The sequence below is a fragment of the Cynocephalus volans genome, chromosome 9 (genome assembly GCF_027409185.1).
Source record: "Cynocephalus volans isolate mCynVol1 chromosome 9, mCynVol1.pri, whole genome shotgun sequence".
Classification (NCBI taxonomy): domain Eukaryota; kingdom Metazoa; phylum Chordata; class Mammalia; order Dermoptera; family Cynocephalidae; genus Cynocephalus; species Cynocephalus volans.
This window is the reverse complement of record NC_084468.1, coordinates 143,659,550-143,672,032: the sequence shown is the minus strand read 5'-3', so window position 1 is coordinate 143,672,032 and position 12,483 is coordinate 143,659,550. Positions and strand designations below refer to the sequence as shown.

At 32.2% G+C, this 12,483-nt stretch overlaps 1 protein-coding gene across 3 annotated transcripts in view; it reads left to right on the top strand.

Annotated features, from left to right (window-relative positions):
- FSTL5 (follistatin like 5) overlaps positions 1–12,483 on the top strand; it is a 733,912-nt gene that overhangs the window by 200,685 nt on the left and 520,744 nt on the right. For all 3 annotated transcript variants that reach the window (XM_063108449.1, XM_063108448.1, XM_063108446.1), the window contains exon 3: positions 5,607–5,855. In XM_063108449.1, the coding sequence (XP_062964519.1) occupies positions 5,607–5,855 (249 nt within the window). The remainder of the gene's footprint in view (positions 1–5,606; positions 5,856–12,483) is intronic.

Below are 12,483 nucleotides of genomic sequence, written 5' to 3'. Positions count from 1 at the left end.
CTTCACAAAGTAGCAGCAGGAAACACATATCCCAATCATTAAAGGTCATGCAAAGATAATACTGTGCTCAATCTGCTGTGACTATTCCAGTATTTACTTCAGCTGCCAGTTGCGATGAAGTCTGTGAAGACTGAACGTGTTTTGTAAGAGTTTACAATGTGCAACAGGCAATTGTATTTTGGATTTACTGAAGAGTTTCACAATTTTTCCATATGTGGGTAGCAAAATACTTAATTTTAATTCAAAACACATAATTATGTAAATGTGGGATTTTTCTTTTTCTTTTTTTTTTCGTGGCTGAGAGAAAGTTTCGTATAGTGGATACTCTTGAATAATTTGGGAGTATTATTTGGGAATATGCTTCAACACTCCCCTAAATACATCTGCAATGGGTATATCAAAAGCTAGAGTTGTCAAAGGCATTTCTTTATTTATTTCAACAATTTTAAGTCAATATATTCTATGTACCAAATCCATTACAAATGATAATTCTTTTTTTTTTTTTTTTTTTTTTGTATTTTTCGTGAGCGGCACTCAGCCAGTGAGTGCACCGGCCATTCCTGTATAGGATCCGAACCCGCAGTGGGAGTCCCAGCGCCGCACTCTCCCGAGTGCGCCACGGGCTCGGCCCACAAATGATAATTCTTAATAATAATAATCGTTATATTTGCTAATCACAGTTCTATGCCACACACCATCGGTGCAACATCACACGTAATCCTTGCAACAACCATATTGTATTATTATTATCATCATTATTATTACATTTATTTATTCATTAAAATAATACTTACTGAATCTCAGCTATGTTCTAGCTAGATGGAGAAATTAAGGGTCCATGATTTTAAACGGCTTGCCTAAAATCACCCCTGTAATAGGTGTGCAAAGAAAGGATTCCGATTTTAAAGCCCATATTGTAACTGTTAACATGAAACAAAAAGAAATAACATCAGTCTTAGGTAAAAAAGATCAACTTAGGAAATCTAAGTAAAAATAATTTTGTATTTTGTGTAGTTGAGGCTATTTCTAGAGTATGTAAATATTATTTACATTAGAGAACTATGAGTATATGATTGTTTAATGCAGGTGAACTATAAACGTTAGGCATTCTAGAGAAACTTACTAAATATATTTCTCAGACATTAGCTATCATTTGAGTTTGTTTTGACGAGCATTATTAAATAAAATAGTTGTTTGGATGAGTGCAAATCTAACGATAATTTGTTAGTTACCTCTTATTTTACCATTAGAATATCAGGCCCAAAGAGATTGCAGCCTGGAGGATGTCAGATAAACAGAAAAGCAAAGACTAGAATCCTGTTCTATGACCAATAATCTGTTGTCCTCTTTAACAAATCAAAGTTAATGTGATACTTACATTTTGTGCTTTAATGTAACACATTTTTGTATTCAAAATATTTTAACATTTACTTGAACATCTTACTTTTTATGAGACATTTAACACCTCATATAACTTGACACTCTAAATCAAATGGTATGTTTATGTTCCACAATAATAATTAAAGGTAGTTAGCTCATCAAAATCTGGTTCTTCCCTCCCTCTGCTATTATTGTTTTAAATCCAGGGTATTTAATTCCATACCCTTTCTATCTCTGGATCAGACTTCTGAGCTCCTAACCCATTTTTCAAATACAAGCTTAACTTTTCCATGGTGTATTGTTTGTGAGATCTTATCTGATATTATTCATCTCAATCTCCTTAATCCCCTTAAATGTACCCCTAAATATTTTCCCCTCTACTTGGGCATGTTCAAATCCTGTCTTCTGCCCTTTGTAAGTCAAATGAAAAAAGCGTCAATGACTGCTTTTTATGTATCCTATAGCAACTAATATAGCACCTTGCACATAAAAATAATTATATCAAAGTTTACTTCATGTTCAATTTGCTCTATGTTAAGTACCTGTCTGATAAGGTGTATCTTATCTACAAAAAGATATAGATTCCTTGAAGAAAACTGCATTCATGATTGACAATCGGAAAAGATCATCTTTAGCATAATGTAGAATTATTTTGCTTTACGACTTGCTGTCTTTAATTTTTTAATGTTTCAGCTTTGTTTAAATCTGTCTGAGGAATTTTTGTAATGCTCTGAAGGCATAAAAATTATAAAATGATGTGTTTGTTAAATAGCCCTTTTTTTAGGAAGAAATGCTATTTTATCAAGTTACAAGATAGCAGCATATAAGTTCTTGATTAAAATTCACTTAGTGTGTTATCTGACTAAATGTGCTTAAAAGAAAACTTTGACATGTTGATCAGATTAAATTGACTTAATCTCAGCTGAAATTTAAGTTCAGTGTTAGTCATGGATAATTACTGTCAGAAAGGATATGTTCAAGCTATTCATTTACATAATATGAGCTTTCTTTTGGATTGCATATGAATTAATTAAATTTCTTTAATTGTAGCAACTACATGCAACACATAGCTTCCAGATAGTGTAAAATAGTTCGTTAACTTCTAGAAAATGGCCAATATCCTAATACAAATCTTAACTGAAGAACAGGCTTTAAGAGGAAGAATGTAAGAGATAATCTGGGAATATGCTCACCAACCTAGATATACCAGATATGGCCACATGTTATGGTGGAGTATTCCCCCTCAAAATGCGAAATTGCGCCAGCTCAGAAAGCTACTTCAATTTGTGAACAAAATGTGAAATGATCAGACTCTTATTAAACCTTAGCTCATTCTTTGATAATAAGAAAAACAAAACAAACAAACAAAAAATACTCTCTCTTGATAAACCTTGAGTTATTATTTGTTAGTAAGAAAATATAAGATATAAAATTATATGAAACATAATTACATGAGTCAAATGCCTATGTTATAATGACAGACCCATTTTGGACTATACAAACGTTAGATAGATAACTTGCATAAATACTGATATCACAATGGAAATTTGTTTTTACATTGAAATCGGCTCTTATTTTATAGTCATAATTAACATAAAGCTGAACTTTTTAAATACAGTACATTTATTAAAAAAAAAACTCTAGAGAAATTAAATCGATAGAGTTTATTTGAGCAAAGAACAATTCATGAATTGGGCAGCACTCAGAACTAGAAGAGGTTTAGGGAGTTCCACCCACCAGCGTGAGCAGTGAGCTTTTATATTTTATAGGCCTACCACAGACAGAGAAATCACCTGATTGGCTCACCTAGGTACCTGCCTTATTTCGGCAGGGTGTGATGAGGTATTTGGCTTATTTGGGCATGGTCTGATCAGTTGGCTGCCTGTGATTAGCTGAAGCTTAGCCATTTGTGATTGGCCAAAACTGACTATAACAAAAAAAATATGTATTTCTAAAACTGGTTTTGATTTGTTTACATACTGGGCTAGGCTTTAGTTTATTCCTTAGGAGCTCAAAATAGAGACACCCTAAGGCTAATGACCTCCCACTTATTCGTTACCACATTGAACGTTAAAATGCAATAACATAAAAGCATGAAAACTTGTCTTGTATTATATTCACCTAGCTAACCAACTGTGTTCAATTTTCCATTATGTTTTCCTAGTATCTTCAAAATACTTGTAGTGTTTATATGGTTTTGATCATAGCCCTAACTTCTCATCTTTTCCACTTAAGAACATTTTAAAGTTATTTACCTAGATTTTTCTTAGTAATGTATTTGCTCTAATTACAAACTAAAATTTTATTAAGTCAGTATCCCTAAAGTGTGGTCCTGAAAGCAGCATTACCACTATCACCTGGGAACTGGTTAAAAATATACATTTTAAGTTATATCCCAGATCTACGAAATCAGAAATTCTGGGGTAGGGTGGAGGCAGAATGTGTTTTAACAGTATCTCTAGGCCATTCTAATACATGCCAGAGCTCAAAAACTACTGTGTTAAATATATTCTCCAAAAATATATTAAATATTTTTCATCAATATTTAAAATTGATTACATTGGAAAGCTCTGTTCAATAAATTATGTTCTTTTTTAGTTTTTTGTTCTAAATTTTATAGAATGCTTTCTCAACAATTGGAATGTAATATCAGAGAGAAGAAACATTTTGAAACTATTTTCAAGAAAATTTGTTTCAATTTCTCCTGCTACCAGAAAACATCAATTAGTTTTTGCAATTATGTTATTAATAGTGTTAGTCTTGTGTAATTTTAATTTTGCTAATTTAAATTCCACTTGAAAACTCATGCATAAATATAAAATTAATGTTATGAACTTCATTGATTCTTTGAATATATTTCTACTTACATATTTATATCTTTATGAAAATTAGTTTCTGAAGAGATACCATTAATAATAAATAATTAAATGGAGTTTTATGTGACAAGCCCAATAATTTTGGTTATCTTATTTTATTATTATCCCTATTTAACAAATGAGAAAACGGAGTTACAGATGTGTTAGATTCCCACTCAAGTTCCTGAGGCTTGCAACTGGTGCAGCTGTGATTTAAACTGGATCAGAATCTATGTTCTTAATCATTATGATGCCATCATGTAGAGAGAAGGTATAAAATACATACACTAAGTACACCAGAAAATTACTGTAATTTAAGCTTATAACCTCCTAAATCTTCCTTTTTTTGTAATATATTGATGTGATTGATGTTGAATAAACACACAAATATATGAGTATATGCGTGTATATATGCATATATATGGGTATCTGTATATACATGTATGTATGTACATGTAAATGTGCAGATGTATATATGTTTATAAATATATATATACGTGCATTTATATATTTTTTTCAGTTTGCTACTACTTTTAACTTTCCAAAGCTCTCAAAGTAGAAAAGCCCAATTTTCCTAGAGAAAAAAGCACAAGGAACTGAAGTTGCTTAGTTTAGTCTTAGTACAAGACTGTTGAACCCACCTATACTTTTCTGATGCCAGTGGAAATTTTTAGACTAATAGATAAAAAAAGATATATTTATGATTTGTTCATTTAATCATGAAATGCATCGAGATTGTCAATTGGCAAGGGTCAAAATAAGAAAGGGTCAACCATTAGAACCCACCAAGATGTTTTCAAGACAATTATTTTCTACTCCTCTCTCCTCCCATTTTTTCCCTAATAGTCATACATTTCCTTCCTCCAGAATTCTGTTAATGTAAAAGTCGACATTTACTAAACTTTTATTATAGGCCAGAGATATGTTTTCTGTGGATTATTACATGTAGTATTTTGTACAACTCTAGGAGATGGTCCATACTATAATACCCATATTACAGATGAGACAACTTGGCACAGGGAAGGGATTTATCCAAGAACATAAAGCTAGTAAGGGATAGAGGGAGGATTTGAACTGAGGCAGTTTAAATTTAGAGAACTTGTCCTTAAGCGCCACACTGCTCTGAGGAGGGAGAAGAGAGCTAAAGGAGAGAAAGGGAAAGGGGGAAGAATGTTGAGTGTATTTTGAAAAAAGTTTATCTGTGGCCTCTCCTCCACTGCAAAAAAAAACAAAAAACAAAAAAACCCAAAAAAACTGAATCTGAATATATACTATAATTATCTTAGAACTTTTTTTTTTTCATTTAATACTTTAAAATGCACATAACATTTGGATCTATGAACCAAATGATTTTCTATTCTTTATCTTCAGAATATCTGATTCCAGATGGCCCTTTTGGATCTTGTGAGAATAAGTACTGTGGTTTGGGAAGGCACTGTGTTATCAGCAGAGAGACTGGGCAAGCCGAATGTGCCTGCATGGACCTTTGCAAACAGCACTACAAACCTGTGTGTGGATCTGATGGAGAATTCTATGAAAACCACTGTGAAGTGCACAGAGCTGCTTGCCTGAAAAAACAAAAAATTACCATTGTTCACAATGAAGATTGCTTCTTTAAAGGTAAATGCAGGGTGAACCTCAAGTGTCATCCTTCTTTATTTCTTTCCTATTCTCACCTAGTGACTTTAAGTTTAAACTCTAGCACGATTTTATATCAGCAAGTATCTAAAAAGGGAAAGGGAAAAAAGTGAACTTCATTATACCAATAGCACCAGTGTATGGAAATTTACATGGATACAATTCTGATATTCAGTTATTAGAATAAAGCTGGCCAGAATATGATTTAAAATTTAATATAGCTTTCAGCATTGCACCATATGGCTTCCTACTCATGGAGTTATCTTAGGGATACAGGGTGGCCAATTCAGTCTCCAGGCCACCTCCACCCAGTGAAAAGCACCTGGAGTGGAATTGAGAAAACAGTGAATGCCAAGCCTTGCTGTGATAACATCTCATTTCTTCCTGATTAAAAACAATGGTATCAATTTGTACCACTTAATTCAAATTATATGGAACCCATAATTGCCTACTGAAATAACTATGAAAAACTCATGCTAAACTCAATTAGTGAGTCTGAGATGACAATAGTTTAAAATTTTAATGTATTTGTATTTGCTTTCACGTACTTGAAATCTTTGGTTGATGGAAAAGGACTAATGAATTAGTAATTTGATTACATTATTTTAACATGCTGTGTAAATAAATCATTGAACAGTTTTAACATCATTTATCCATAAATGTATACTTTGTTTATGCTGAAGAGAATATTTTCTTATTAATAGTCACGGTCCAGACAATTTCTAGAGTCAAATATACAGAACTTCCCTCATTCTAATAGGTCATGATCAACTTGATTTCTAATCTTTTATTAGTTCCAAGTTCCAGTTTCTCAGAATATTCCTGACATGTGTTTACACTTAAAAACTTATATGATATTTTCATTCTTATTTTAAACTAATGGCTGAAATATAATGTTATTATATTTCATTTTATGATACGAGATTCTCCTTTTTTTACAAAATAATAGCAGATGCTTTGATTTCAAGCTCAGTTTATTTCCCTTTTCTATCAAATCTGTTTTGCAAATAGTTAAAATTGGTTCTATTTGCATTGTGTTTTGATGCTCATAGAAGAATATATTTTCTGACTTGAGATGGGACAATGGAATTTATACTATTGCACTGATGTATAATATCATAAAATAATGTAAATAATATGTAATGTGCAACTATTGAAATATATTAACTTAGAATCATATTCTCAAGTTGAGATTTTGTTCACCTGACACCTAACAATTGATTACATGGAAACATATGATATTAAATATCATGAGTTCTGCTTTATAGGTGGATGCTTAGGCATAATGACACTCAGTGTATAAATGAGCATGAGACAGATGAATAATGAGACAGATTGCCTTTCTTATGAGTTTACTTCATAAAACAATGGTTTGGAAAATTTTGTTCTTCAGACATAAGAATATTTATTAGAACTGCAATTGCTTCAGAACACTTTGTCATCATATATAACATTAAAATTATGTTTAAATTATCCTGGTTATTTACCAAAGATTAACATGTTTTCCAGCTCTCAGAAATTATGGGTCTTCTGTTTGTTTAGTTGTTTTGGTGTTTTGCCGAACATACACCTTACTCACAAAATAACTATTTTAGCAGAAAACAAGGAAATAATATAGGACAAAGCAATTAATTGCCTTTCTTATTAGTGTGCATTTGACCAACTTTTGGATGTAAAAGAAGATTTTGTAAAGTTAAAGCCTGACATTGTTATAATGGCTGAAATTAATTCTGTGATTATGAATTATATTTTCTATGGAATTTCAGCAAGTTACATTGCTTCTTATAATGGCCCAATAGAAGAAGCAGATCAAAATACATTCAATCAGAATCTATATTCTTAATCATTATGTATTAGAGTTTGGAAAAATGTTATCACTGGAGGAAATTGGGTAACAAGTATGTGCGATCTCTGTATTATTTCGTAGAAATGCATGTGAATATACAATTATCTCAAAATAAAAAAACTTTTTTTTTTTATTTAAGTTTAATTTTGTCGATATACATTGTGGCTGATTATTGCTCCCCATCACCAAAACCTCCCTCCCTTCTCCCTCCCCCCCTCTCCCCCAACAATGTCCTTTTTGTTTGCTTGTCGTATCAACTTCAAGTAGTTGTGGTTGTTATATCTTCATCCCCCCCCGGTTTGTGTGTGTGTGTGTGTGTGTGTGTGTGTGTGTGTGTGTGTGTGTGTGTGTGTGTGAATTTATATATTAATTTTTAGCTCCCACCAATCAGTGAGAACATGTGGTATTTCTCTTTCTGTGCCTGACTTGTTTCACTTAATATCATTCTCTCAAGGTCCATCCATGTTGTTGCAAATGGCAGTATTTCATTCGTTTTTATAGCTGAGTAGTATTCCATTGTGTAGATGTACCACATTTTCCGTATCCACTCATCTGATGATGGACATTTGGGCTGGTTCCAACTCTTGGCTATTGTAAAGAGTGCTGTGATGAACATTGGGGAACAGGTATACCTTCGACTTGATGATTTCCATTCCTCTGGGTATATTCCCAACAGTGGGATAGCTGGGTCGTATGGTAGGTCTATCTGCAATTGTTTGAGGAACCTCCATACCTTTTTCCATAGTGGCTGCAGCATTTTGCAGTCCCACCAACAATGTATGAGAGTTCCTTTTTCTCCTCAACCTCGCCAGCATTTATCGTTCATAGTCTTTTGGATTTTAGCCATCCTAACTGAAGTTAGATGGTATCTCAATGTGGTTTTGATTTGCATTTCCCGGATGCTGAGTGATGTTGAGCATTTTTTCATATGTCTGTTGGCCATTTGTATATCTTCCTTAGAGAAATGCCTGCTTAGCTCTTTTGCCCATTTTTTAATTGGGTTGCTTGTTTTCTTCTTGTAAAGTTGTTTGAGTTCCTTATATATTCTGGATATTAATCCTTTGTCAGATGTATATTTTGCAAATATTTTCTCCCACTCTGTTGGTTGTCTTTTAACTCTTTTCATTGTTTCTTTTGCTGTGCAGAAGCTTTTTAGTTTGATATAATCCCATTTGTTTATTTTTCCTTTGGTTGCCCATGCTTTTGGGGTCGTGTTCATGAAGTCTGAGCCCAGTCCTATTTCCTGAAGTGTTTCTCCTATGTTTTCTTTAAGAAGTTTTATTGTTTCAGGGCGTATATTTAAATCCTTAATCCATTTTGAGTTGATTTTAGTATACGGTGAGAGGTATGGATCTAGTTTCATTCTCCTGCATATGGATATCCAGTTATCCCAGCACCATTTGCTGAAGAGGCAGTCCCTTCCCCAGTGAATAGGCTTGGTGCCTTTGTCAAAGATCAGATGGCAGTAAGTGTGTGGGTTGATTTCTGGATTCTCTATTCTATTCCATTGGTCAGTGTGTCTGTTTTTATGCCAGTACCATACTGTTTTGGTTATTATAGCTTTGTAGTATAGCTTAAAGTCAGGTAGTGTTATGCCTCCAGCTTTATTTTTTTTGCTCAGCATTGCTTTGGCTATGCGTGGTCTTTTATTGTTCCATATAAATGTCTGGATAGTTTTTTCCATTTCTGAGAAAAATGTCTTTGGAATTTTGATGGGGATTGCATTAAATTTGTATATCACTTTGGGTAGTATGGACATTTTCACTATGTTGATTCTTCCAATCCAAGAGCATGGGATATCAAAATTAAAAACTTTAATAAAAAAGGTACTGAAAAAATATTTGAAAATACATTTAAATTTTTTAAAGAAAGTAAGATTTGTATTATTTGTTAGTTATTTGCACTCTAAGGTAAGTCCTATTTGATTTGCGTGTTGAATTTATCAGATTTATGTTTGGCCTTTATTTTTAAATTCATTGAATAGATTATTTTGTGTATTCACATGTTTGTGAATTCATTGTCTTAAAGTTAAGATTATAATCCAGGCTAAAAACATCTGTATCTACATATTGAAATATTTTTATATATACCTATATCTATATATCTTCTTTCTATTACATGTATTAAATATTGAAATGCTTCTGTAGTAGTCTTAGCATTTACTGTTACTGACTTTTAAGTGTACACATGAATTTGCCATGAATTTTCTTTCGTGATTTATGATTTATGGAACTATAGACATAACAAACAGTACATCTGAAAACCATAATATTTTTCTAATTTACTTCTATTCACATGTATTTGATTGTGAAATAACTGACTATAATAGGGATGTAGAATACTGTGACACTTGTTTATTGGCATCAAATACTTCATGGTGATTCTCAACATAACATAAAACATTCTACTTTTATATAATGCCTAGTTATTTATTTTTGTGATAAGACAGTTTTGTCTTTAAGTCATTTCCCTCACAAAAGGCTTTCTAACTGCTGCGATTCAGGTCCTCATTTATAGCACGTACAATTCCCTCTCACCCTGACACCGGGTCAGCCTGTCATACAAAACAGAATTTACTTACTCAGGTTTTAAATGTAAGCTGGAGTAAGAAACTCAAGACATAACCTATGCCAAAATGAATAGGGAATTAAACCTTTTTATGAGAAAGTCAATTGAACAGGAACCCTTTTGCCATTTACTGTGCTGAGAATAAAACTGCCATAAAAGCAAATGTTCTATGCACTTAAATGTGCATCACAAACAATAACGACTTGGGAGATATGGTTGTTACAGCTATCTGTGTGCTATTTGAATGAGATCTGATATTGTTTTCTATTTATTTGGCATAATCTGAAAAGACATTCGTATTCCATTTTTTTAATTGGTTCTTTTACCTGATTTTTTTTTTTTTTTTCCTTAGAAGAGACTTGCAGAACTTATGCTAGAAAACTGGGCTGGTAATGTATTTTAAAATATATCAGTAAATGTCATGTGCTAATCCACATGCATTTTTAGGGTGATTTTCTTTTGAAAAGGCACCTTTATAAAGCTTCTATGTTATGTTTAAACAGGCTTTTAAACCATTTTAAGAAAAGTAGCAGGTCTGAATAAATACATAAGCTTTAAAAATGACCTAGATTTTTATTTATTTTTTTGTTCTGTTTTGGTTTTTTTTGGTCAGTATTAGTCCTTTGAAACCATAGACTGATGGTGAAGTTAATAACTCCATTGATGATGAGTGTGGATTAACTCTTTCTGGGCAGAATGCAGACACTCAGAACGTCCAGTTCCTCTGAATTTGTTCAATACTTACAGAATTAAAGCCAATTTGATTGATCCCTTAGATTTGACAGATCTATGTTAAAATTTTCTGAACCCAGTAATGTAAAATCAGTTGTGTTATGTTTCACTTTTAAAATTAGTTTTGATTTTAACATTTAGTCAAAGTTTCTTGTTGCTTTCTCCTCACTAATCAAAGTGTGAAATACAGAATCTTATGTAGTACCCATTATATAGCATATTTTATACATGTGCACTACATGCACTCATACATTCAGCACTTTTTAAAAATAATGCCAAATGTTTCCTGTGCCCCTGAGTTTTGAAAACTCTTTAAAGGATTCAATAAACCTTGTTTTCCTGCCATTTATAGATAGGTGGTAGATAGATGATACATAGATATTACATATAATTTGAAAAATAATCTAAAAGAATTGATTAATACTTAGGCAAATTACTTATTTGAGGGTTTAGATATTAGGACCAATCAACAAATGTGCGAGACGGAGTGAAGGGGAGAGAGCAGAGAAAGAGAGAGAGAGAGAATGCGAATAGTGGTATTAATAGTGTAGCAATAATAATAACAATAATAATAATAATAATAAATTGGGTATTAAGTCAAAACACTTTCACAAATATTATTAATTAATCACAATAACAAGTCAATGTAATATAGAGAAGGCAACAAGCCTAGGGTTTTTAAAATGGTCTGTCAACATTTACACAGTAAGTTAATGCCAAACTCAGACAGGAGTCAAGGATTTCTAGCTTCTAATTTAGAACTTGTAGGTTCCAAATATCTCAAATAAGTCTACAATGTCATAATATCTTACTTGCCTGCTATTTTTTAAATGAATTTTGGTGTTTAATGGTGATCCCCATATGAATGTTTGACATCATTTAGAAACAATCTGCCCTCTGTGGTATTTGTGAAGATTAAATCAGGCATTTAGCACAGCTCTTGGCCAATAGAAGAACACAGTAACAGATAATTATTGGTGGAAGGCTAAAATTTCATTAACTGTGCACATTTGATTGCAATATATTTTTAGACTTGAGCCTGTGATTTCACACACATTTTCTTTTAGATTTGCATTAGTTTATAGCCTTACATCTGGTCAAATTATTATAGAACTGAAGTTGCCAGATTATAATAGGCTAGTTGATAGTAGTAAATTTTCTGACTTTTAGATAAGTGTATTTAATGAAATAACAAAAATGAATTTGGACATATATTTGTTATTGATTGACATTTGAAAAACTTTAACTCAGTGTCAATTTTCTCTCTGATTTATTAAAGATTATTTTTTCGTATCTTATACCATGCATAGAACACCTATTAGATCTACAACATAATGATATTTTACCACCCTACTACTCTTCACTTCCCTCCCCAAAAAGAACTTTAGAGATTATTGAGTGAATTTGTTATTGCATTGAATTTCTGTCAAGTTTTCCTTTGTTTGTGACGTATAGAAATTAAAT